The sequence below is a fragment of the Salvia hispanica genome, chromosome 1, assembly GCF_023119035.1.
Source record: "Salvia hispanica cultivar TCC Black 2014 chromosome 1, UniMelb_Shisp_WGS_1.0, whole genome shotgun sequence".
Lineage (NCBI taxonomy): Eukaryota > Viridiplantae > Streptophyta > Magnoliopsida > Lamiales > Lamiaceae > Salvia > Salvia hispanica.
In genome coordinates, this window is record NC_062965.1 from 19,048,377 (window position 1) to 19,075,136 (window position 26,760).

At 39.3% G+C, this 26,760-nt stretch overlaps 8 protein-coding genes across 10 annotated transcripts; 4 read left to right on the forward strand and 4 right to left on the reverse strand.

The window, feature by feature from the left end:
• Positions 1-16: 16 nt before the first annotated feature.
• Positions 17-2,109, forward strand: LOC125189198 (myosin-2-like). Its single transcript, XM_048086468.1, has 6 exons — positions 17-430; positions 728-821; positions 906-1,004; positions 1,079-1,179; positions 1,306-1,506; positions 1,672-2,109. The coding sequence occupies exons 1-6, from the start codon at positions 17-19 to the stop codon at positions 2,107-2,109; spliced, it is 1,347 nt and encodes a 448-aa protein (XP_047942425.1).
• Positions 2,110-2,890: 781 nt separating this feature from the next.
• On the forward strand, positions 2,891-5,951 carry LOC125200997 ((+)-bornyl diphosphate synthase, chloroplastic-like). The gene is made up of 7 exons (XM_048098860.1): positions 2,891-3,127; positions 3,385-3,658; positions 3,898-4,279; positions 4,442-4,660; positions 4,802-4,931; positions 5,104-5,352; positions 5,509-5,951. Exons 1-7 carry the CDS (start codon positions 2,891-2,893, stop codon positions 5,785-5,787), a joined length of 1,770 nt encoding a protein of 589 aa, XP_047954817.1. The 3' UTR covers positions 5,788-5,951.
• Positions 5,952-6,345: 394 nt separating this feature from the next.
• LOC125189204 ((+)-bornyl diphosphate synthase, chloroplastic-like) lies at positions 6,346-9,355 on the forward strand. Its single transcript, XM_048086482.1, has 7 exons — positions 6,346-6,666; positions 6,730-7,006; positions 7,295-7,676; positions 7,947-8,165; positions 8,316-8,445; positions 8,541-8,789; positions 9,077-9,355. The coding sequence occupies exons 1-7, from the start codon at positions 6,427-6,429 to the stop codon at positions 9,353-9,355; spliced, it is 1,776 nt and encodes a 591-aa protein (XP_047942439.1). The 5' UTR covers positions 6,346-6,426.
• Positions 7,484-11,390, reverse strand: LOC125201004 (putative transferase At4g12130, mitochondrial). Of its 3 annotated transcripts, none has more exons than XR_007172825.1 (6): positions 10,917-11,390; positions 10,487-10,668; positions 10,269-10,367; positions 10,008-10,166; positions 9,652-9,943; positions 7,484-7,620 (listed from the first exon to the last, which is right to left on the reverse strand). XR_007172825.1 is itself a non-coding variant. In XM_048098874.1 (5 exons), the coding sequence occupies exons 1-5, from the start codon at positions 11,267-11,269 to the stop codon at positions 9,708-9,710; spliced, it is 1,029 nt and encodes a 342-aa protein (XP_047954831.1). In that variant the 5' UTR covers positions 11,270-11,389; the 3' UTR covers positions 9,500-9,707. The 3 variants fall into 3 exon arrangements, 1 of the variants encoding a protein (XP_047954831.1); XR_007172826.1 differs by lacking the exon at positions 7,484-7,620 and adding an exon at positions 8,360-8,774; XM_048098874.1 differs by lacking the exon at positions 7,484-7,620 and having other exon boundaries at positions 9,500-9,943; positions 10,917-11,389.
• Positions 11,391-12,108: 718 nt separating this feature from the next.
• LOC125201562 (ribosomal protein L11 methyltransferase) lies at positions 12,109-14,556 on the reverse strand. The gene is made up of 7 exons (XM_048099728.1): positions 14,215-14,556; positions 14,050-14,130; positions 13,718-13,858; positions 13,268-13,333; positions 12,998-13,165; positions 12,524-12,841; positions 12,109-12,400 (listed from the first exon to the last, which is right to left on the reverse strand). The coding sequence occupies exons 1-7, from the start codon at positions 14,491-14,493 to the stop codon at positions 12,302-12,304; spliced, it is 1,152 nt and encodes a 383-aa protein (XP_047955685.1). The 5' UTR covers positions 14,494-14,556; the 3' UTR covers positions 12,109-12,301.
• Positions 14,557-14,587: 31 nt separating this feature from the next.
• On the forward strand, positions 14,588-16,674 carry LOC125201563 (PRA1 family protein H; the record flags this gene model as incomplete). Its single annotated transcript, XM_048099729.1, has 4 exons — positions 14,588-15,090; positions 15,266-15,402; positions 16,090-16,161; positions 16,265-16,674. Coding segments are annotated over 4 exons (807 nt in total), but the record flags the coding sequence as incomplete, so codon positions are not given.
• A 61-nt stretch (positions 16,675-16,735) lies between these two features.
• Positions 16,736-18,037, reverse strand: LOC125202485 (probable membrane-associated kinase regulator 1). Its single transcript, XM_048100882.1, has one exon. The coding sequence runs from the start codon at positions 18,006-18,008 to the stop codon at positions 17,361-17,363; it is 648 nt and encodes a 215-aa protein (XP_047956839.1). The 5' UTR covers positions 18,009-18,037; the 3' UTR covers positions 16,736-17,360.
• Positions 18,038-23,251: 5,214 nt separating this feature from the next.
• Positions 23,252-26,202, reverse strand: LOC125219633 (PAP-specific phosphatase HAL2-like). The gene is made up of 4 exons (XM_048121663.1): positions 25,898-26,202; positions 24,272-24,941; positions 23,565-23,930; positions 23,252-23,455 (listed from the first exon to the last, which is right to left on the reverse strand). The coding sequence occupies exons 1-3, from the start codon at positions 26,049-26,051 to the stop codon at positions 23,627-23,629; spliced, it is 1,128 nt and encodes a 375-aa protein (XP_047977620.1). The 5' UTR covers positions 26,052-26,202; the 3' UTR covers positions 23,252-23,455; positions 23,565-23,626.
• Between the last annotated feature and the right edge of the window lie 558 nt (positions 26,203-26,760).

The window sequence follows — 26,760 nt, forward strand, 5'->3', positions numbered from 1 at the left end:
GGAATTAGGGGGAAAAATGTCGTCAGCTGCGCCAGGTTCGTTGGAGGAAATGCTGGAGAATCTGGAGCGAAGAAACCCTCAAAAGCCGAAAGACGCGCCCCCGACTCTCCCGGCACGGCCGACCTCCCGCACGCGCCTTCCGTCCAGCAGGCGCGCGGCGCTGCCGGATATCGTCGAAGCCGTGATGGAGCTGAGCTCGTTGAACCATAGTGGGAGCTCGAAAGGATCTAGGTGGAAGAGCGCCGGGGCGAAAACGGTTAGACAAGTGAAACTAGGGGAATTACCGTGCGTCGCGGCTGCTTCGGACGAGTCCAAGTCGGAAGAGAAGCTTGCTAGCCCTCCCCCGGATTCCGAGCTGCGCCACGAAAAGGAGGAGCCGAGCTTTACAGAGTCCGAGCTGCAACAGGACACGGAATGTTTTATCGAAGAGGTATAAGTTCGTTTCTCTTTTGCTGTTAGGAAATAAACACAGACAATCACGAACATACACAAATTGTTTTCCAATGCTAAAAACAGTGGAATGTGGGCCCACTTTTATATACTGGTGATTTATAATAAATTGTGAGTGCGGGTAGTGTGGGGTCCACTCAGCAGAAATGGAAAAATAATAAATAAGTAGGTTTTTAACTTGCAGACATGGAAAAATGAGTCGTTATGCTGTGGACACGGAGGGAGTATTTTAAAATCCGGTGATGTTTTGTCTTATAATTATTGACGTTGGCTGCAGATTGGTGCGGTTGAGATTGAGAAATGCTTCCGCGGTCATCTTGCATGTCGGGATTTTCACAAACTGAAGGACGAAAGTGTCATATTGCAGTCTTGTAAGCCATTTCTTAATCTAAGCATGTTCGATGCAAGCAATATGGACATGAATTTCGTGTAGAGTGAAAAATACATAACTGCAGATGTTCGCGGTGAAATCGCGAGAAGAGAGTATGTTGCATTGTTGAAGAAGAAGGTTGAAAGCCAAAGGCTGGATGAGGCAGTTGTGCAACTACAATCTAGTAAAGCTTCAATCCTTTAGTAGAGTATGACTTCGTATGAACTTTTTTCGGTTTGAAAGTATTTTCTCGTGCAGTAATTCGTGCATGGGTGATACGGAGAGAATATATCGACTGTCGAGAACAGGAAGAATCGAATACTAGTGAAGCACCAGAGATGATTATTTCTCAAATGCAGGTACTATGTTGTAATTTGTAAGCCAGGACTTATCTACTAACGAAAAATAGTCTTATTTTTTCGATTTTTTTTTTTCTTCTGTATATCTATTACTTAACCAATTATGCATTATAACTTGTTGAGCAGGAGGTTCGAACAGAACCGTCACTTTCTGCGAACGAACTGCAAAAGCGCCTAGTGACAGCAGAAACGAATCTTGCAAAAAAGGAAAGAGAAATTGTTGCCTTGAGAGAGCAACTACACCAGTATGAGGCGAAATTGTTGGGATACGAATCCAAGATGAAATCGGCGGATGAGATGTGGCGCAACCAGGTGGCATCGTTACAAGTGAGTTATTCGTTGTCACGACTGATTTTCTAAGTTGCAGGACATACAGAATTTGACTAAAATTCATGGTTTTTCTATGCGTCTTAACATGCCTTAACTCGACTGTATGTACGAAACCATTATTGGTTGGAGAAATGGTTGACAATTAAGGACTTATTGTTGCAGATGGATTTGGTTGCCGCAAGAAAAAGTACCAGTTCTGAGAAAAGTAACACTGAAAAATCATCAGACACTGAATCGCCTCGGTTTTATGATTGCGAGGATGCCTCTTCTGTAATTTCTAGTTCGAGTTCCCTCGCCAAATTTCCCAGCAAGAATACTACAGCTTCTACATGTGGGGACATGGGTGGCTTAGAGTTAGCCGTTCCTGAGCAGAAAAGGCATAAGTATGGTGACGAAGCCCGGGCAGTGATTAAGTTAAAGTCATTGAATATACCTTGGTTAAGTCCCAGAGATGAACTGCATAATCTAAAAAATAGATTATCTGCATGGAAAACGGGTTTCAAGGGCCGGTCAAAGGATGCGAATGCAAAATCACAGAAGCCGGGGGAGGCTGATGGTAACAAAGCACGTCGAAAATGGTACTACAAATTAGGATGTTGATTTGGACCTTAAATGTTTATAATACTATCATTATCTTCGTCTTTGAAATAGCTTCGCGTGGGTACCTTGTACGCCTCAATCAGAACTCGGATGAAGAAGTTATGGCTATTATGATGGTACAAGGTCGCACAAAGGTCGCAGCCTTCATCAAATGGCCATAACTTCTTCATCCGAGTTCCAATTGAGGTGTACAAGGTACCCACGTGAAGCTATTTCAAAGACGAAGATAACCATAGTAAGAAAAAAGAATTTAGACATTGTCTTAATAGGAAACGAACAGTTTGAATCAGACCGGAAAACCTGACATGGGAAAATGGCAACCGACAATAAAGTTCGTGACATTACACGAACTTTCTAAAGTTTGTGGGAAAAACCGGAATTCATAGAAAGTTGGTGACTTTAAAAGCAGTTACCCCTAATTTATTATATCTACACTTCATATCTAAATGTATTAAACCCTATACAACTAATGCAATTATCAATTAACTTAGTTATCTTATCATATCCTATATATAATCCTAACATGCCACATCTCCACCCTAACTCAAATAATCTTATCCATTGCGGCGTTCACTAAAGGGAAGAAATTAATGATCAATATTAAATCGGTAGCTGTTAAGATCCACCTACAATATATATATATAAATAAGTAACAATACAATTTTTTGTTTCATTTACTGATCTACATATTGCTATACATAGATGACTTATATAGTGTTTGAAAGAGAAACTAACTAAAACAAAGAAACACAAGCCAAAAAAATTATAGTTGGTCATAAAAATGTCTACCATTAGCTTGCATGTAGCAATCCTTAGCAAGCCAGTATATCTCCAAAACTTGGAGATGATTAGAGCTTCAAAGGCGGAATATCTCTCTCATACTACACCCGCCTCCCGCCTCTACACTTCTTGCTCGACACAACCAGAAGCTCATGATCAAATCCAACGACGCTCTGGAAACTACAAGCCTTCCCTTTGGGATTTCAATTACATTCAGTCTCTCAACAATCCGTATAAGGTATCGTTCATCATCCCTTCGATCCCTGCAAATCTCGTTCCTATCTATCTTTAATTATTAGTTGAATTGAGTTGTTTATTGTTGTCAAGAGTCTTATTATATTAATGGATCCATAAAGATAGGTTTAGCTAATAGATAGTATAATAAAGTAGGTGACATTAGATATTTTGTTTTTTGCTAGAAAGGGAAATGACTAACTTGGGACGGAGGGAGTACTTCAGTTTCATCCCTGATAGAATATAGATGTATTTGTATAGGAGGAGAGGCACTTGGACAGGAGAGCAGAACTGATTGTGCAAGTGAAGATTTTGCTTAAGACAAAGGAGCATGCGCAACAGTTAGAGTTGATTGATGACTTGAAATATTTGGGACTGTCTTATTTTTTTCAAAATGAGATTAAGCACATTTTAGGCTCTATATATATTGAGCATAAATGTTTTCACAATAATGAAGCAGATGATCAAAGGGATTTGTATTTCACAGCTCTTGGATTGAGAATTCTCAGACAGCATGGTTTCCATGTTTCCGAAGGTGATATATAAAACTTGTTACATATATGTTTATTTTGTTATATTCACATGCGATTTGTGAGACAAATCGAAGATGCAAAATAAAAGTTATCATCCTAATCATTCTAAATATCTAATGATTCACTTCTCCTATGTATAACTGGGATGACGGATGAGGTCTCACTAGGATTTGGTTGGTATCCCCTTAACGTATCAAGTGCGCTTCAATGATCCGTAAAATCTAACAATTTATAACTACAGAGGTGCTTGATTGTTTCAAGAACGAGAAGGGTAGTGATTTCAAGGCAAGCCTTGCTCGAGATACTAAAGGAATGTTGCAACTTTACGAAGCAGCTTTCCTTTTGATAAAAGGAGAGGAGACACTAGAGCTTGCAAGACAATTTTCTACTAGATGTCTCCAGAAAAAACTTGAAGATGATGAACTTGACAACGATCTTTCATCACGGATTCGCCATTCATTGGAGATCCCTCTTCATTGGAGAACACCAAATCTAGAGGCAAGATGGTTCTTGGATGCATACGTGGTGAGGCCCGACATGAATCCACTCATCTTTGAGCTTGCCAAACTACATTTCAACATTGTTCAAGCAACACAATTAGAAGAACTCAAACATATCTCAAGGTGATTAATACTCCCTTCGCCCCCCACCAGTCTCATTTGCTTTCAACACGGGATTTAATGAAATGAGTTAGTGGAACGTGAGTCTCATTAACCAGATAGAGAATTCTAATAGACAGATGGAGTATTTCTTTTGAGGATTTTTTTTTTAATATATATATTTAGGTGGTGGGAGGATTCAGGCATGGTTGAGAAGCTCCCATTTGTGAGGGATATGGTGGTGGAAAGCTACTTTTGGGCAGTTGGAGTGTTCGAACCTCATCAATGTGGGTATGAACGAAAAATGGGTGCGAAGGCTACTACTTTGATAACAGCTCTCGATGATGTTTATGATATCTACGGTACACTAAACGAACTTGAATTGTTCACAGACACGATTAGAAGGTACGTACAATATTATATTATCACACCGCTGATGTTTTATATGTTTAATGCAATCAATTATCACGTTCTCGTTTTACAAACTTTTTTCTACAAATCTAATACCAACAAATTGGATTAACTAGGATTGTGTAAATATATCAGATGGGATATTGAATCCATCAACGGACTTCCTGCTTACTTGCAATCGTTCTATTCCGTAATCCACAACTTTGTTTCTGAACTGGCACGCGATATTTCTAAAGAAGATGATATAGCAAGTCTACACAAACCGGTAACTATGTCACCTTTCTTTTCCACTTTAAATGCTTCAAAACTAGACACTGCCTATGAAGGTCAGCAAACTCAACCGAATTCGACTTTTGGAGCTGCCCCTGACACTACCAATTATGTTTCTTGAATCAGTCTTTGATTATATATATATACACCTGGATTGTTGAGTGCAGTGGGTAGATTTGGTTGAAGCATATTTACAAGAGGCAAAGTGGCACCACAAAGGATATACACCAAGCATGGAAGAATATCTCAAAAACTCCATCATTTCAATCGGGGCTCCTGCAGCGATATCCCAACTCCATTTTATGTTAGCCGCATCCAAAGAGAAACCGGTCATGGAGAGCTTGTGCAAATATGACCACTTAATTCTCCTTTCCGGGATGCTTGTACGACTTTCTGATGATCTAGGAACATCACAGGTAATTGCGTAAAATATTACTTCTAATTGAAGATACATCGTAATTAGTTTGCTACAAAAAAAATAAAATAATAATAATGTAATGTGACGTGGCAATTATGTTTCAATTCATGTATAGAACTTTGTTCTCTGATCAATCTTTCCTGAATTTAATTAGCTTGAGATGAAGAGAGGAGACGTGGCAAAATCGGTCCAATGCTACATGAAGGAACAAAATGCTAGCGAGGAAGAGGCGGAAGAACACATAAGGTTTCTAATCAGGGAGGCGTGGAAGGAGATAAACACACGCATGGAGGACTATCCAGCCGGGGATGATTTGGTTGTAGCTATAGCTAATACCGGAAGAGTGGCGCAGTTCATGTATCTCGACAGAGATGGAAACCACTCTCAATTACATCAACGGATTGCTAGCATGCTGTTTCAGCAATATCACTAACAACGACAGATCTAGGTGGGGTCGGGGTCCAGCAAAAAACTCAATAAATTCGGGTTTTAGAGCTAGCTTCGCCCCAACCTGACATCCATTGCTTCTGACAGCGACAACCACCTTCTTCTTCATCGTGTCCGACCCCACATGTTCCATTTTCTGGATCCGTCATTGATCACGTAATGAATCATAGAGTGCTCTCACAACCAATAATTTTTGTCTAGGAATTTTAGATAGCGTATTATTCATGTAGTAGTATAATAGCTGTCAATATTCAAGATACAATGGCTGCTTAAATATAATATTAGTAACAATAGTTTTTAATTTACTGATCTAGATCTTGCTTACATATAATACTATAAGTAACAATAGTTTTTAATTTCCTGATCTAGATCTTGCTATTTATAGCTAAACGGCAAATAATAGCCTCTTTTTTCATAATAAAATAAAGTAGTACTCCTAGTATGATTTTGAAGGCCACATTATGGTGGGACCCGAGTCACTTGACTTATAGACAAATAATTATGCATTTAAAGGCAGCGTCACGGTAGACTCGATCCCAATACATTTGGATAAATAGCCTCTCTTAGTAACACGTTATATTACTTATATATATTTGGAAGAGAAACCAATAAACACAGGCCAAAAATGTCTACCATTAGCATCATGCATGTAACAATCATTAGCAAGCCAGCAAATTATCTCCAAAACATGGTCACGGGAGCTTCCAAGGCGAAGCGTCTCCCTCCCCGTACTACACCCGCCTCTCGCCTCCGCGCTTCTTGCTCCACAAGACCAGAAGCTCATCAAATCCGACGACGCTCTGGAAACTATAGGCCTTCCCGTTGGGATTTCAGCTACATTCAGTCTCTCAACACTCCATATAAGGTAGAATCATTTTTTTGTTTCTATATACTTTCTAATGTTATATTAAAATTTGTGTTTGTGTAGGAAGAGAGACACTTGGACAGGGAAGCAGAGCTAATTGTGCAAGTTAAGATTTTGATTAAGGAAAAAATGGAGCCTGTCCAACAGTTAGAGTTGATTGATGACTTGAAATATTTGGGAATCTCTCATTTTTTCCAAAATGAGATTAAGCATATTTTAGGTTGTGTATATAATGAGCACAAATGGTTCCACAATATGGAAGGTGATGAACAAAGGGATTTGTATTTCACAGCTCTTGGATTTAGAATTCTCAGACAACATGGTTTCCATGTTCCCCAAGGTGCTAAAACTTGTTATATATATGCTTTTAACATATTTTATTTCTAAGTGTATCAAATCTGGAGAAATGGCATGCTATACAATTGATATGAGAACAATTTGTGAATACTCTTCTTGTTTAGTCCATGTTAGCATTAGTTTTCTCATTTGATCAGCTTAGTGTTATTCTAATACCTTAAATCATTATTTATGTCATTAATTTCACAAGTTACAAAAAAATCAAAGCTCGATTTGTAGATTTTATTGATTCCCTTGACGAGCCATAAAATCTGATAGTTTATAAATGCAGAGGTTTTTAATTGTTTCAAGAACGAGAATGGTAATGATTTCAAGGCAAGCCTTGCTCGAGATACCAAAGGAATGTTGCAACTTTACGAAGCGGCTTTCCTTTTAAATAAAGGTGAGGAGACACTAGAGCTTGCAAGACAATTTTCTACTAAATGTCTCCAAAGAAAACTAGAAGATGATGAAACTGACAACGATCTTTCATCATGGATTCGCCGTTCTCTGGAGATTCCTCTTCATTGGAGAACACCAAATCTAGAGGCAAGATGGTTCTTGGATGCATATGCGTTGAGACCCGACATGAATCCAACCATCTTTGAGCTTGCCAAACTACATTTCAACATTGTTCAAGCAACACAATTAGAAGAACTCAAAGATGTCTCAAGGTGATTAGTACTCCCTCTTTAGAAATCCTATTTGCTTTCAGCACAAGTCTTAATTAACTGTGTCATGAGTTGAATAATTGAGTGAAATGTAGGTCACTTTTACAGTATTTTTATTATAAAATGCAAGTGGAATGAGTTAACGAAATATAGACATCCTAAAGTAGTAACATGAGACTTCTAATGAGATACATACTAGGGACGGATGGAGTATTTCTTTTGCGCTAAAATAAAGAAAAAAAATCTTATTTTATTTCAAATATATATCATTAGGTGGTGGAAAAATTCAGGCCTAGTTGAGAAACTCCCATTTGTGAGGGATATGGTGGTGGAAAGCTACTTTTGGGCAGTTGGAGTGTTCGAAGCTCATCAATGTGGGTATGAACGAAAAATGGTTGCGAAGGCTACTACTCTGATAACAGCTCTCGATGATGTTTACGATATCTACGGTACACTAGACGAACTTGAATTGTTCACGGAAGCGATTAGAAGGTCTGTACAATATTATCACATTGTTGATACTTTATACGTTCAGTGCAATCAGTTCTCGTGCTATCATTACGAAGAAAACTTTAATTTGAACTATTTCCACAATTCTAATATCAACAAGTTAGATTGATTGGGATTATGTATGTATTTCAGATGGGATATTGAGTCAATCAACAGGCTTCCCGATTACTTGCAATTGTTTTATTCCGTAATCCACAACTTTGTTTCCGAATTAGCACGTGATATTTCTAAAGAAGATGATATCACATGTCTACACAGAGCGGTAAAATTAGACGATTCCAATGTGACCCTACGAATTCCATTTCCTGGATCCATCAATGATTATATTATATACACCTGGATTGTTGTTGACTGCAGTGGGTGGATTTGGTTGAAGCATATTTACAAGAGGCAAAGTGGTACCACAGAGGATATACACCAAGCATGGAAGAATATCTTAACAACTCCATCATTTCAATAGGGGTTCCTGCGGTGATATCTCAACTTCATTTTATGTTTGCTGCAGCCGAAGAAAAACCGGTTATGGAGGACTTGTGCAAATACGACAACGTAATTCGCCTTTCCGGGATGCTTGTACGACTTCCTGATGATCTAGGAACATCACAGGTAATCACATAATATATTACCACTTCTAATTGATGATACATCTTTGGTTCGCTGCACAAAATCAGTTGATCGTCGACGAATGAATGACAAACAAATAATAATAGTGAACCTCAACCTCGGAAAGTTAGCGCTGGATTTGCGACACATATTTGCAACACAAATAATAAAAGGGACGGGACATTATAGTAAAAATACATCGATATAGTCTATATGACGAATCCAATTATGTTTCTATTCATATATAGACGACATTCGTTCTCTGATCGATCTTTCCTGAATTTAATTAGCTTGAGATGAAGAGAGGTGATGTGGCAAAATCAATCCAATGCTACATGGAGAAACAAAATGCTAGCGAGGAAGAGGCAGAAGAACACGTGAGGTTTCTGATAAGGGAGGCGTGGAAGGAGATAAACACGTGCATGGCAGACTATCCAACGGGTGATGATTTGCTTCAGGTTATAGCTAATACCGGAAGAGTGGCGCAGTTTATGTATCTCGACGGAGATGGATACCACTCTCAATTACATCAACGGATTGCAAGCATGTTGTTTCAGCAATATCACTAACAATGGCTGATCTAGGTGGGGTCGGGGTCAACAAAAAACTATGATAAATTCGGCCTTTGGTGCTGAAGCCGAACACACGTTGCAGTTCTAGATAGTGTATTATTCATGTTCCGCATCAACTTTTATCGGGTTACAATTGTATCGTGAGCAAAAAACAGTAACGAAGCCAAGGTATTAAGTAGCAAACTAGTCCATGACATATAGTATAAGCTATATGGATGAGATGTCATTCTTAGTCTACTCTACCAATATCAACGATTCAGCGAGTGTAAAACGAAAAGGGATGCAACGCTTACCTTGAGCTTCTGATTCATATTGCAAAAGTTCCCTGCTGCGAAGTCGCATACAAATCCTACATCTTCTGTTGCTGATGAAGAAACCACTCCGGAGGCCACCATTTTGGCCTAATAGTCTCGACTTTGATATCTTCCCGGCCATTGATGGTCAAGGCACCCGTCTCTTTGAAAGCTTCCTCCAAGCGCACGAGTGCCAAACCACAAGACCCAAGGGCAGTCGTGACCGTCCCGGCTTTCTTTTTAGACGCACTGCCTATCACTTCCGAACCTGGAGATACTTGTTGCTCCGCCTCTGAAATTAAATCAACGCAGAAATTATCTCGGTGAATCACCAAGAAAGGCTTTAAAAGGCTTACCTTTTGCGCTAATACTCAAGAATCGAACAGGAATCAAACGTTTTCGGATTACTCCACGGTGATGTGTACGAGCAACAAGTTCTTGGCCAACATAACATCCCTTGTCAAAGCTTATAGCATTTAGACCAACAAGATTGTATTCAAGTGGTATTGCCTCACCTAAACAAAATGACGCCAACTTTCTATTTTTAGCTTAAAATCCGAAACCCAAAAGCAGTTAGAGATACCTAAACAGAGAAAAATAAGGAAGTGTGAAATCACCCTTTGGAATCTCAGAAGAGCCTTCTGCAACTCCCTTCTCTAATCTCCAAAGAAGAAAGTTTCGTTCATCCGTTTCCTTGTCCTCCTCGACTAGAGGCGCTACAGCAAATAGATACATGTACTAGATCAATACAAACCGGAATGGGGCTACAGCCAATTCGCAGTTCGGAACAATTGAAAATTTATGGCCGATAAAGGGGCTAAAACAAGAAGCATACGTGTTGCATTAGATGGAAAGATGCCCCTATATCCTAGACAAGTCAGTCGTGGATCGTTATGCCAATTCCAACCAATGTTATTTCCCTGCGAAGAGTCAAGTTCAAGGCCCCGACCAAACCGTTGCCAGCACGAAAAATCCTCCCCGACATTCTCAATATCGACCTTGGACCTCAAACGATATCTGTCAAATCGAGATCATAGCAAACATTAAATAGTGAACGATGTCATCACAAAGGTGCTGAAGCTTAAAACATTCATACGATCATAGCAAACATTAAATAGTAATCCAATTTCAGTTCCAAAATCTTCTAGCATGTAAAAGCACAATGTCACATATCTTTACACCAAAGACAACAATTCAAATAAATTTACACAAAACTCTACAAATATTCAAGTCAAGCAATAGAAATCAAAAACAAAATCGCTCACTTTTTCAAGGCAGCCAAGAGCTCGTCGACGACGGATCCATCCACATCCGCATAAACCTCCAGCTCACCCGGGTCGGGGCGGGGCGGTCTGTACAAGAAAAAATCGTAGAGAAACCTCCCTTGAGGAGTCAGCATCGCGGCGTACACCGGCGCCGCCGCAGTTTGCGGATCGTCCAAGCTCCGGACGTCGTTGGTGAGGAGACCTTGGAGGAACTTGAAGGTTTCGGGTCCGCTGAACCGGATTATGGATCGGGTTTTTAAGAGACACGCCGTGGGGCCGGCGCAATGGAGATTGGGCTGCGTGGAGAAGAATTTGGATGTAAGGAGGCGGAGAGAGGAGTTGAGGCCATGCATTTTTTGGAGGTGAGCGGCGGAGGGGTTTAAGCTGGGGAGGTGATGGAGGAGCACTGTACCTGTTCGATGAAATGTCTCTTCAGAGATGAATAGAATCTTCTCATTTGGAATTGAACTATTCAAATTTGAAATAGGAATTAATTTATAGTAAAATTACTACCAGTATTTTTATTGGTCAAGCTACCTAATTGTCTTAATTGAAATTGACTTCATGTATTATTTTCTCAAAGTGAGTTGTATGATTGTAGCTACTGAAATATGAGAAACGTCTTACAACTAAGTTCATGTAGTTATCAATTATGTTCGAAACTAATTTCTTCATTTTTTACTGAAATTGGTAAAGCCTGTTTCTTTTTAGATAATACATATAGGGGGCATGTTAGGGTGCCATCACCCCTTAAAATAACACCATACCACCATTTCTAGTCAATCATTTGTACACGTAGACGAATAATAAGCTGCCACGTGGCAAAAAAAAAAAAAAACCAAAAAAATGACGGGCAGCAACTTTGTAGTCTTTAAACAGCAATTTTTCTTGAACAGCAATATCCACCACGTTAGATAGCAATCTATAAATTGTTGTCTAACGTGTTGGATATTGCTGTGTAGCGTTTATAATATTGCTGTATAAGCGTTGTCACGTTGTCATTTTAAGAGGGGTTGTCATTTTAACACAAACCATACATATAGTTGTTAAAAGTTTACAAAGAATAAAAATCAACTAACAAACATCGGCACCACGCAACAATATCAGACTCGCCTATTTTGCAGCACACACATTACATCCTAACAACGCCCACGCAATAAACACAATCTGCACACATGATAGTCTCCTCAAATCAAGCAAAGCAAACAAGACGACCTCCTCAAATCAAGCAACGAAAGAGAGATCTGATAACCACAAATAAGCATGAAACGGATAACTCATGAATATAAACCAAAGCTCTAAGTTAAACTAGTCGTTAGTTTTCGAGAATTTAAATGTGTCATCGGTGAGATCGAAATAAAAGGACTAACTAGACCACAACTCGGTTATGCTTTCTTGACACCACTAATGCATGCCCAATCATCCATCATTGATATATTGATGTCTTCCAACAACTGAGAATACCGTTCCATCACCACAGGGACCTGCACAAGTAGTAGCAACAATTATCCAACAATATTAATGTTCAATTTGTTTGGTGAAAGTTGGAAGCAATTGCTTGTTTCCTCAACCATGATATCAGCAACTACAAATGAACAAGTTTTCACCTGCTCGGATATGATCCCGGAGATGGCGACTGTGGCACCGGGTTTCGCATACGAGACAATCCGGTCCGCCAAGTCCAGCAGGGGATACAGCAGTATGTTAGCAATAACCACATCATACTTGTCTTTCTCAGCAATGATCTTCGAGTCGTATGGCTCGTCAGCACTGATGCCGTCGCTCTCAAATTGAGCACCGTCCTTGCTAGGAACGAGACTCAGCTTCAACTCCTGCGATCCTATCTTGTTCAGAGTGGCGTTGTGGCGTGCTGATGTGATCGCCTGTGCCTCTATGTCAAATCCAACCGAAAGATGCGCTCCAAACTACACTACTATGGCAAAGTAAGCCGGAGGAACAAGATATATACACAGTCATAAATGTATTTTTCCAAATCAAAGACCACTAAACATGCTATTCATTTGGATTTCAGCTTTTTTTTTTTTTGAAAGCTGAATAGAAACACATTCGAATTTAAATACCTTGAGTGCAGCTATTGCAAGAACTCCAGATCCTGTGCCATAGTCAAGGAAGTACTCTCCTCCTTTTATTAGCCGACGCAGCAGCAGTAGACACAGCTTTGTCGTAGGATGTTCCCCGGTTCCAAATGCCAAACCGGGATTTAAAATTATGTTCGTTGCTTGAGGATCCTGTTTGTTCAATTTGGCATAAATTTGTACCCTCAAATAATTTCCAGCATTGCAAGATCAATACTTGTGGAATTTAAACACATGTAAGACTTGGAATCTCACTGGGGGTTTTCTCCATTCAGGCACAATCCAGAGGCCCTCTTCTATTTCCACGGGTCGAAAAGATTCCTGGAATTTGCAAAGAAAAAGCAGAGCCAGAAACATCATTATGGTTCACCATAGCACACACTAGATTTTCCCCTGAGGTTGGATTTAGGGAAAAATGTCAAAAGTTAAGATATAATCAGTCATTTGTAAAGTCGTGGGATTGACTAGAACTTGACCAAACTTGGTGATTTTTTCTGGCAATTTGCCCTATTTTTTAATGGAAACTAATTTTAACAAACTGAAGAGTACTGAAGATTCCAGTAGCAGCCATAGATCAGTTGGATCTCAATATCATACCAAATATCCACTTTCTACCTATGTTTCAAAACCAAGAAAGCTCATATCTCAAGTTCTCAACCTATGTATTTGGACACAGAAGCTAAAATATCAGTTGGTTCAAAATACCTGAGTTTGTTTAATCCAATCCATGTGATCTTGCTTTTCAACTTTGTATTTAGGTATCGCTTGCAATCCAACCGAGTCCGCAGCTAGTGCAATGCACTCGTTAACATCCTGTTCTACATCGAACGTAGAACCGATCCATATCTGTCAAAATCAAATAATAATAACTTGGCTATCACTAGAGCAAATCACAGTGATCCACAAATAGATTGAGCTAAAAGGATAGTGTTGTTTCCATATAGCCCTAATCCAAAAATTAATCACACTTTTGATATCAATTTGGGCATTTTCCTCTTTCATCACAGAAATTGAAATTTCACAATGTTAAGCTATACCTCATCGGTATCGGAGCCGTTTTGTTCGTCGATGGTGGTAGAACTCGCTCCAAAACACATGAGAGACTCCGACAGCGCGTCCTACCATCATAATTCATCTCTCAAACAACGCACCACACACACGAAAACACAAGTAATGAGAGAGAAGAAATCGAGAAACTTTACAGAGATGTGTTTTGGGCAGCAAATATGAACGGAAAGGTAAGGCGAAGTGAATGAATTGTGGCTATCGCCATTGTTGAATGGAAGTGTGGAGTAATTAGCAGCGGCAGACCGTTGCTGCTGCAACTGACCTGCTCCGATTGGGGGGAAGAGCGAAAAGCAGCTCAGAGGAGGAGGGTTCCGGTGAATGCGGCGGTGCAAGGAGGAGAAACTGGAGGCTCGACCGTTGAACTTAAAGTGTTTGAAGAAATGACTGCGAAGAGAAGAGAGTGAAAGTGACATCGGCGGTTATAGTCGTTGGCAGGGAAGAGAAGTGAGAAATAGGGATTGGAGGGATAAATATCGAATTATTTTAAATAGAATTTAATAAAAATATTTATTCTGTGTAAATAAAAGTAGAGTTTTTCCTCCCAAAAAACAGAAGTCACTGAACCCGAAACAGATGTTCGACCCGAACCCGCTATCTCTAAGCGTACCCGAATCCGAATTCGAATCATGGCTCCGCGACTCCGGCTACCTCGAAATCGTCGACCAGCGCTCCACCGACCTCCACCGCATCTCCACCGCCGCGAAGCCATCTGATTCCGCTGCCGAATCAGCCACCGCTAAAATTAGCAGCAGCGGAGCATTCCTCGTCTCGCGATTCTTCTCCCGCGTATGGACTCTGCTGTCGCTGCTCACCTTCAACCCTTTCGCGAAGCTCGCCGCCACCGATTTCTCCGGCGACACGCCGCCCTGGACTGTGGCTTTCTTCGGCTCCTCCGAATCGTACTCGTTCCCGTCCTCTCGCTCTCAGGCGCGCCTCCGTGTCCACGAGAACGTCAAGCGGTTCGCTCGCAACTACACCACACTCTTCTTCCTCTTCTTTGCTTGCTCGCTGTAAGTAATTGTATTTTCTGGATTTGTTGAGCAAAAATTTTGCAGGTTTTGGATTAAATTGGGGGAATTCTGTGCAACACTGTTTTCCCCCAAATTGAATGAGCAATTGAAACATGAATATAGGTTAGAGAGAGTTAAACCACAAATTGCACTCATAGTGTTTGATATAATGCAGGTATCAGCTGCCTTTAGCTCTTTTTGGTCTTCTTTCGTGCTTGGCGCTTTGGGATGCATTTAGGTTCAGTGGTGGTCGATGGAGATTGGATGGATACCCTCTCTTGAGAGAAGCTCTGATTCGTGCTGCTCAATGCTGTGAGTTGATTTTGCTGCTTTCGTATTTTTTTAGTACTGGGATACATGAACAAGAAGCTGTATGAGTATATTATCATGCTTATGTTTTGCAAAATCAAACATTTTACTTATCGGCATCAAGCTGCCTTCGGGAAGCTGATATCCAAGTACCCGACTCCGACTCCGGCCTACTCGATTCTCGATAGTCAATACGTGTTACAACCTGAGTTGGTACATGAGTGTGTCAATTCCAATCATATCTTGATCATCTTCTTATATTCTTGACTTTTAGGAGAACTTAGTGAATGAACATAGCTAATTTGGGTCACATCACATCATAATTTCTCCAAAGTATGGTGCTCTTCCCCATCAAATTCTTTGCGATTGAGTATTGACACCAAAGACGAATATTTTCTTTGTAAACATTCTTGTTGAACCAACCCCCGTTCGGCCCCACAATAAGCGAGACATCTTTTGTGCACGAGAATTAAAAAAGTGGTGTTTAGTCAATACCGTGGGACAGAGGGAGTATTAAGGATTATTCTTCTCGCCAGTTCTCTTTTGTTTTAGGAATAACTAATGAGGTTAGATAGTTTTTTGTCTTCTGCTATTTGGAGAGATTGTTTTGATAAACTGTTTTTCATTCGGGAACGAACTTTGACTGCTATTATGCGCCATAGGAGTATTGACTGATCTCACTTCTTGCAGTGGCCGCAGTAATTCTGTTTATTTCCAATGTCCAGTTCGCTGTATTCTGCGCTACTGGTGTCAGTTTTGCAGGTATATATGTACTCACAATCATTGTTTCGCTATCTCGTTGCTGGTCCTTCCACGGGCTTCTCGTGATTCATACGAGCTTGTTTACTAACTCATATGTCTGCAGTCATGATTCTGCATGCTTCATTTAGGAAATTGACTCCAGCAAAGCAACCCGATCTAAGAGGTGGACAAAGGACGATGGCGAGGGGACATGGCTAAATAATTGGATGCTTCATGTGGTAGTGGTACGGTTTCCTCTGCTCCCGTCGATTCGCTTGCAGAGAAATACCAGTTGTGCCGCAGATAACTCGAACCTTATATAGCGTGGGGTTTGTCATTCATTGTCTTCCCAAATGTGTTCAAAAAATCGCACAAGAAATCATTTTTTACTTCTTTATGTTATGATGAATCAGTTTTTTAGCTACAGAGAGTAGTCTGATGCAGTCCTTGTGTTATGATGTAATTATGAATATACTCAGCTGAAGTTGCAGGCTAGGGATGAGTAATGACAATTTTTTGAGATGTTGAATTAAAGGAATTATGTGTCGCTTTGTCATAAATAATTGATGTTAGAACACGATGAAATGCAACTTAATTGGTAGTAAGATACTTCTCCATATAATAATAGGTCGGAGTTCGAGTCACAAATGGTGCAAATAGAGAACCATTATTGATCCTCTCAGAAAAAAGTCGATGTTACAAAATCAAAGCAAAAGAAAGTGAAGAATAGCACCTAAAGCACGAATATCATACGAAGAGTTATCAATCGGACCAGTCCTATTTGGCCCCCGACGTAGGCTTGACTCGTTAGAGTCAATGGATCTACGTCGGACCAACCCTTTTAAAATGCACTCTGTCCCGACATAGGCTTCATTCACTCAAAGTGAATGGATCTACGTCGGACTCAGAACAAAAAGAAACAAAGTGGCTTAAATAGATCGTTTTATGTTGACAAACTCATATCAATCGAATTCTGATTAATACATAATTGACCGAACACTATTCGAAAATGATTCTTCCGCTCAGAAACCAAATGTTCCCCGAAAATCTTGCTCCCATTGGACCATTTGTATCTACACGCTTCATGTTCCCGATTCATGAATCTCTAGCCGGTTCGACAAATCAAAACTATAAGAGGATCGAATCGTTTCTTCAACCGCAAACTTTATACATATCAGCAAAACATTCTTTACTTAATCACCATTGAAATTCACAAACCCTCAAGTCTTAATCGCATGGCACTCTTGGCATGCATTCACAAACCGCTTAAACCAGTTAGATTTCGATTTCTTCGCCCCTTTCCGATCAGCAACGGCGCCGCTCTGATCACTCGCCCTCCTTGCCGCCGAGGACGACGACGATCCCCGCTGCTTCAGCGCCGGCGCCGCCGCGATCAGCTGCCACCGCCGCGACGCCCCATACTGATACTGACAGCTCATCACCACCGGCGACCTAACAACCCTCTCTCTCCTCACGGCGGCGCCACCGCCGCCATAGTAGTGATGGTCACGAGCCCGCAGCGGGCGCCTCTCGGAGGCCTCGCTCGTGCTCGTGCGGGCGCTGCTGCAGGTGCTGGTGCTGGTGCTGGTCCTGCTGTTGGTGCTGTTGCTCCGCGACGACATCAACGACGAGTAGTCCTTGCTACTCGCCCGACTAGTCGACCGCGAGTACGAGTAGGAGAAGGCGTTCCCCGCTTGCGCGGGGAACGCATGCGGGAGAAGCTTCCCGTTGGCGAAGAGGCGGTCGGCCGGGGAGTTCGGGGACGCGGGGGATGCCACGCTCCCGAATTCAAACTCGTCCTGGTTTATGACCGGGAACGAGAACATGTCGCCGGACGGGATGCGTTTCGCCCGGCGATTGGTCTCCATCAGTCTGAATAGTGAGATACAGTATGAGATAAAGAGTGATTGAGTTTGGTCTAAGTTTATGTTTTTGACTAGATGGATTGTATTTATATGAATAGAGAGGTGTTGTTAATGTAAAGAAAGGGTGGAAGGTTGTGGCTTTTTGGGTCCAATGGGGTCCACTTGTCTAGGGATGAGAATTAAGGTTGGGTGGTGTGCATAATTATGTTGTGGGGTTAATTAATTAGTTAGTTTAATTGGGATTTGGATTAACATGGTTATTAATGATACAAGGAGCGTGGTCGTGCGGCTGACTTAATGAGTGCATAATCACATATTGTATGTGATCTAATTGTTCATCCATGTACTCATCAATTCTTACTTTACACACGCATACTACTATATGGTTTGTATAAAAAGAAAAAAGAGGAATTAGGAATTGTATTTATTAGAAATTTTGTAGTAGGAGGGACAATTTTGCATACGAAGAAATCTATACATATATAAAATGCGAGTTTTGGGCCATTTTGAATGATAATTTTGTGCAAAGGATGTAAATGCAATTAAGGAAAGCTGAGCTGTTATGGCTTTTGTAACTCCTACTAATTCATGCGATTATACATATATTTAGATAAGATTAGATTTAGTTTAATAGTATAACGGTTACAAATGTTATCATTGTGAATATTTATAAGTTTTAAGCATTAAGCTTCTCACGTCCAACAATCACTATGGATTTAAATTGACATTTATTCTCCAAGACGTTTTCAAATTGCCTTCATCATTATTGAACGTTTTTTTGAAAATGCCATGATCATGGTTAATTAGTTAAATAAATGAGAACTTTTCGTTTCTGTTTCAGTGATGAATGACGCCTCACATCCAATCACTGTATATATATACAGGACTATGATATACACATTACCCTAAAATTCATAGATATATTGAGCATGGAAACGAAATCCGACTCCAGCACATTGCCTGTTGCCTCTTCATCCTCCGCCACCATGGAACGACTGCATAGGAATTGACGGTGAATATCCTCCAAAGGTTTGCATACTGAAAAGCTATTGGAGAGTGCGCATAAAGTGTGTAGTACATGGTGGCGACTATGCAAGGATCCCACCAAGTAGCACGTAATTGTTATGGATATTTGACGTCCTGCTGCCACCAAGTGGGACGTCATTGTTATGGATATTTGACGTCCTGCTCTCCGCAATTTTTGGAATATTTGCCGTTGCGCTGCCCGCGAATATGAAAACCTGTGTCAAAAATTTGAGAACATTGACTTTGTGCAGTAGATCGTAGCCAGAGAAAATATGTTGAGCTAAAGTTTGCCATTTTTGAAATGTATGGGTTGCTAAAATATGTAGCCGACTGGTAGAATTCTTCTATTTGCTCTGTTTGCTTATGCATTTTGTGTGTTTTGGTTTATTCTACTACCAAATCTGGATTAAACCTTCCTTTTGTTATTACTCTTTAGAATTTTGAAATGCTAAGAAACTTAGGAATTCAAATGCGTTCACTTTTAAGTTGGCGAATTGCACTGTTACATTGTTTTTTTATTTCAAATTGTTTATTTGGTAGTATATTTTTAGCTTAACTGTGTTCTCTGTTCTTTAGTTTTGGCCTTTAAATTCATAAAAAAATGTCAATCCACTTGCTTTTAGTGGTGGATCCATAACCGATTACTATAACTATAAAAATTAAATATAACTCTAATATTCTCACTAGCAAAGAGATCAAGAAACTTGGAGCATTCGTCCGGCAAAATAGTTAGGATTGATCTTATAGCTCAGGGAACAAGAGCATGAGTGGAGGAGAGACGAAAACACGAAGAATCTATTGTAAAAGATACGATGTGTTATTTTCTTTTTCTTTTTTAACTTTTTGTAACATTGTTTTACTATTGAACTATTCTTAATTGTATGTTATTAATTTGTATTTACAGCTTTTGTAGTATTCCCTTAGATAGAAGTGAAGTCATTTTGTATGTTCTATAATAGTTGAGTCATTTTAATTTTTAGTATTTATCACGTTTTTCATTTCCTGCTTTATTATTACTTGACTCACTTCACAATGCCGAAAAAAAATGCCTCCACTACTATGGACGAGAGAGTATTAGATATCTAATACTCCATTATAATCAACATTTATAAGCTTATTTTATGTGTTTGTGGTTGATCTTTTTGCAATAGAGATCGAAAGCATTCTTATTGACGGGTATTTTGTGTTCAAATTTTAGTTTGAAAACTTATTTAATTGTATGAGTTTTCATTTGTATTGTGAATTGTTATTATATACAAGTTTAGAACTTCTAATCATATTGTTTCTCATTTTAAAAATACTGGACTCATGTTTCAAATTAGTATAAGTACAACGTGAATTAAGTCGTGCATCGCACGGGGTGTGACATTAGTTATAATAATTTGAAGGAGTATTTAGTGAGAATTTAAAAGAGATAAATTTTAAAATATGTAATATATATGGGGTGGAATATATGAAGTGGGCAAATTGTCATTGATCCGCCCTGGTTTTTAGTGCTTAGAAAAAAAAGATTTACTGCAAATTCATTACTTTGGTGAAGGAATTCAAAGTGCCGGCTTCGTGTCATCGTAGAGTCGCAATCGATAGGCATCAACTTTATTTTTCTTTTGTTGTTTAATTTCGTTTCTCTAATTTTTTTGTCAAATTCTCTCTTCTTCTACATTTTTCGTTCTAGATAGTGGATAAACGACCTATGGAATATGAAGATGGTCCAATTGAAGTCCCCTAAATATTAAGAATAGAAAACCATCATCAGCCCTTCGATCATGAAGATTTACAATAGATGCATGCATCTTTGATTCTTTATACCATGATTTAAATTTCATAAATGATGTTTTTTTTTTTCGAATGCAGTTAATTTCACGTGTTAGACTCTTTCACATGATAATTGTCTACATATATATACTCTTTCGTGTGATATGTTTTTAAATTAAGGTGTTGGTTCCGACACAAGTTTAATAGGTATAGGCAATCTTGCCAACTCTTGTGTCTTTCTTTTTCATCATTTATTCTTTTATTTTCTTTATTCCTGGCGATCTCCGCAATCTAAATCAAAGTTAAATCAATGATTCAATCTTGCAAATATATGATTTATTTTCTTAGCGTTGATCAAATGAATGGATCGAACTAAAAACGAAGAAATAAAAACTCAATATAATTAAACTGATTGTCAAATTAATTTAATGGCTAGTTTGACTAGGACTGGATTAGTGGATTTCTTGACCTTTCTTGATCGGCTGATATCATAATTAAGATAACCTAATTAAAAACACTAAATTTTAAGACCAAGAATAATGATGGGGCTTTGAATCTGATAGCACAAAGTCCTGCATTTTATCTCCATGTGTAAGAGAAAAAAAGGACTCAGGCGTGTACATAACACAACATGGATTCTGACAATGGAATAATGTCACTGGGCACTCGTGTCAATCTTAATGAATCATCGACTATCGAGAATCGGCTTGATCGAACCTAGTTACAACAAATTAAAATGTTTAGCTTAAAACTCTAGTCTTCAAATACAAATAACCTATATTAGAAAGTAGTACGATCTAATACGTACTTACTTTATCTAATGATGGAAACATCTGTGGCAAGTGATGTTCCCAACTGGCAGAACCATTGGGGCCATATTATATGTGAAATGTATCTCTGTCTTTCCACTTTAATCCTGGCTTTTGCTTCATTCTCATACATGCTTTTGTGTTGCTTTCTTGACCACCAAACTACCTTTTCTTTGTATTAAAATGTACTACTACTATTCTTTAAATTATTTTAGTTTCGTAGCTTTTTGTAATAGAATTCTATGGCCCGATCTGCCCATTTCAGGCCCAAACATAAGCAAAAGGCCAAGCCTAGGCCCGACCCAATCCAGTGGGTCTCCCTACCATGTTTAGGTTGACGCGACTCATGTGACACCTATATTCTTAGTGTCAAAGTAACATTCCTTTTAGGGCTGGGTAAACGATTAACTGACTTATTCGGGTTTCGGTTATAACCGAGATCCGATCGGTTATAATAGTAAACCGATTTAATAATATACCTACTAATTTAATATAATTAATATCGTACCTTTTTTCCTTTTATTTTTTTCCCTCTTATTTCTTTTATTTACAGTCACTCTTGTTCTTTAATTTTTTTTAAAATATTTGGAGATAGAAAAGCTATGTTAATTTTAATAATGAATAATGAGATTCTAAAAACATTTTCCACCTTTGTGTATTTATTTTTTTGTGCTATTTCAGTTCTTGGCTGGGTAACCGAGTTCGGTGTCGGTTCCGATTCTTGGTTTTGTCAGTGTTGGGTGTCGGTTAATCGACCAATCGGTCGGTTCCTTCCCAGCCCTATTCGCTTTGATTCCTACTCCTTTGTAATTTCTTTAGCTGAAATTCAATCCAACTCGTAAAAAAAATGGATAAAATATCTTATATCACAAAACATAATTAAAAAAATATGAATAGTTGTATTAATATTGATAAAAGTCTATATTCTCAAGTTGAAGAATATAGAAAGATACCACCAACACCACCAAATTGAGCTGTTCAAAGTGCGCTTTTAACAAATCCAACTTGTGGTGTTTGACACGTTCAACTAAAAACCGTGTTTTCGTCGCGTCCGATTCTTTCTTTCCTACGAGTCAAACATAACGACGCATTCTCTTTCTCTCAAACCAGACTATATAATACGAAATTCATTACACATCCTGCCCACAACTCGAAAATCTACTAGAAATATGGAGAAAAGTCTTCCGCCACCAGCAAGGCCACGGGTCTCCGCCGTCGACAATAGGCTCCATCTCCGAAACGGCTCTCGTCGCATCTCCAGAGGCGCTTCAACGACACGGCCTGCGGGCCCGGAAAATAGGTTTAGGGGAAGGGAAGGCAGCAAAGAGATGGCGAGGAGGGCGTTGACGCCGCCGCCCAGCCGGAGGCCCGGGTGGAGGTGGCGGAACTTCACGCCTACGCCCACCCGTTTCTCGACCCCGTCTTCCTAAAACATTACATAGTACAAAATATCTCTCCTTTATGCATTTGTAAATCTTTTTCTCCTTTTACCAAACTCTTTAGATGATATACTCATTCGTCCGCCACTAATTGTCCCGTTTGCGATCGACACGGATTTTATAAATGTGTGGAAAAGGTCAATGTAATGTGAGGCTCAGTGTTATATAGTTTTGTGATTATATGTAAGTGAAATGAGACATGTAATGACAAAAATCCTAAAATAGCAAAATGAGATATTTAATGGCGGACTGAGGGAGTATATAACAATGTCAAAGCATTAAGTTCTTCAACGAGATGACCATAGAATATCCTTAAAACTCGGGTAGCTACAACGACGGTGTTTTCTGAAGAAATTACAGTCTACTCACCTCTCGGGTTGAGTGAATGAACCAAACAACTCCATCAACCGACTTCGTCACCCTGAAACAAGTGGACACTATGTCAACACAAACGGAGCAGCACAAATAGCATGAAATATATCATATACGAGTACATTTCGAAACCAAAAGTTACGAAAAGTTGGTCATACCTTCCGCTAAAGTGGCAAGATAGTATCTTTATATCCAGTTTGGTTGCTTTTTCAAAGAGAGGTCACAAGTTAGATGATTCCCAGCTAGCATAAACAGCTCCGATTAATTTCTCATGCAGTTGATGCCCCGAGCAAGCAATTATGCCTCTGTCGAGCCCTTCCAGGTATATTCCTTTGGAGAAATCGAGAGGGTGCCCTCCGGCGTCAGTGACCACACCACCAGCCTCTTGCACGAGGAGAACACCTGCTGCGTGGTCCCATATTTTCTCCTTATATGACGAGCTTGCAAATCTCATGTAAATTTCAGCTTCTCCTCGAGCTATGGCGGCGTATTTAACCATGCTGTAAACACGCAAGGGCTTCTTTCTGCGTATAAAATAGACATCCGTTTAGCATCCTTCAAAACAAATCTAATTTGATCACAAAAATGGAGACAAAACATTGAACTAAAATTCTGAAATACATGAGATTTTAAACGAAACACCAATATATATCAGCTTAAATTTAAACTATTTACACATAAGAAATAGATTATATATTAAAGCTTCATGTTTGGGGCTAGCTGAATCAAGCTTCACTGGGAAACTTCAAGCACGTTCGAAGCAAAATGCCTGAGTTAGCAATAGCATGCGTATATATAATATTACGATATTTGCTAATTTCTCGAGCACAAAAGGGAGTACTAGTTAAGAGAATCATTTGCACACCTCAGCCCAACGTTGCAGGCAACTCCTGCAGCAAATGAGTGATCCGAATTAGATTTTTCTACCGGTTCGCAGAATGTTGCTAGTGCAGGATTGCTAATGGAAGAAACCCGAATAAGCTTTGCAGAATTTGGCCACTCGAGTGTCTTGTCACAATGAATTAAGGGTTGCATCCAAGCTTTTCTGCTGTCTTTCCTTGTGTACATCACACATCCTACTTCCCCAGAAGGTTTATTCGACAAGATAAGGTTTTGCTGACTATACTTTTTCAGGCCATCGTCCTTCACAGGGTAATTTGGGCAGCCGAGCACTCCAATTTTGACGTCCCCGCCATCAATCATAGCAAGGGCAATAGCATACTGATCTCCACGAACAAAACCTAGTGTCCCGTCAACTGGATCAAGTACCCAATGCCGGCCTGTACGCCCTCCGATGGAGCTACATCGGCTGATTGCATCTAGAACTTGAGAAGCACTGAGTGCGCTAACGGGACCCTGAAGACCAAACCTAGTTGCCTCCGCCAAGCATTCATTTACAACATCAACAACCCTTTCCAAGATAGATGACGATTCGGGCCTGGATAAACTTTTAGTATCTTCTTCAGCAACAATGGAAATGTGGCTACCAAGAGCTTTGGAGAGCATCCAACTTACCGTTGCTTGAACGCTCCAGTCTGTTAATGAATAATGAGTTACCAATAAAGATATAGCATTGCATTTGAGATCATAAAATCTTGGTTTCACTTTGAAAGGTCATCAATGTATTTGGGACTAACTGATAGGATCTAAACGCACAAGTGATCACGAATATAAGTGAGATAAACATGGGAATTGTGGACAATGCGAATCCGGATTTCACAATAATTTTTGGATACAACTAACAAAGAGAGAAAACTTTATACATGCAATATAGCAAGCCTTAATCCTAGTAACAATATGAATCACATTGGGCCTGAAAAATACACAGCGTGATCGTGGAGCGATTCACTTCCTTTCCGGCTCCATATTCACAAATTGATCACAATAGCATGTTAGAGAATGAGGAAGAAACTTGTATTAAATATAAGAAATACTTAACATGTTACATCAGCCATAAGGCAAGTGTTGAGTATGGAGTCTGAAAGGAAGTCACTCTATCCACAGTCACCGTGCCTATATTTTTAGGCCCAACCGATTCCTATTGTTACTAGGATTACAGCTCACTATTTTTGCCTATATATTTGTTCTCACATTGTAAGTTGTATCCAAAAATTACAGTGCATCACCCACAAACGTAGTGTCGAACTACATAAGCAATTTCCGTGTTTATTCGTTTACATTCGTGATCACTTTAAATCCCAATATCAAGCTCCTCAGAGTCCAAAATCAAAAGAAACACAAGTAATTAAAGAACACAACAACAGAGGCCTACATTAACTTCTCCCCACCTTCAAAAAAACATAGTTTCTCCTTTTTTCTATTATCCACATTCATCCATTTCTCAGAAGAATCGTTAACTTGGTCAAATAATCACGCCACCAACCCACAATATATCTATATATATTCATGATTTTTTTAATATTATTACTATTAAAATGGGAACGAAATTAAGAATTAGGAATACCCAATTTAAGAAACAATGATTTTGTACCTGCGACAGTGACGAGGGAGTGATCATCCTTGGACCTAACTTGATCGGAGTTGGTCGAAATCAGCTGCCTTTGCACCTTTTCGCAGAGAGAGCAAGCCATGTGAACCACCCTCACCGCCACATTTAACTCTGTTGAGAATTCGTCATCCTCCATTTTCGTGTGAAGAATGTGTTTGATTAAAACACGATCTTGAATTGGAGAAAAAAAAATGGTGAATGTGGGATTTGGGATGCCCAAATTGTGGAATTTGGCAGGTTTTTTCACGAATTTTATGCCAATTTAAACCACAGAGATAGAGAAAGAGTGTTTCATAAAGTTGGGATTTTTATATGGTAGTGAAAGCAAAAACACTAATACCACCTGATTTCAAAATTAGGATACTTGCACTTTTTAGTAACTTTTTATTTTCTTTTTCTTTACCTTTTTAAATTTTTATTATACTTTTAAAAACTCGTACTCAAATCAAATAGGACTTCTATTATGGGGCGAAAGAGTATATCATAGGAACTCAATTGGTAAGATATTTATGCCCGACCTAGTAGATTAAGGTGGTGTTCGATTTTCAAGATAAAATAATACTAAGATATAATCTAGGATTGAATTGTGATATTATTTTAGCCATAAGGGGATTAGCTATGACTAATTATCCCATGATTATTCATGTAGTTTTGAGTTGTGAGATTGAATATAATGAAACAAATACACTATAAATTTAATCTCGAATACAATATTGCAAACCAAACACTCCCTAAAGGTTTGAATCATCATAAGATAAATGTAAAATCGTCATCGAGCATCTTTAGAAGAACTACCTAGTCAATTAGGCAACAACTCTATGAACCGTCAACGACAATATCAAAAT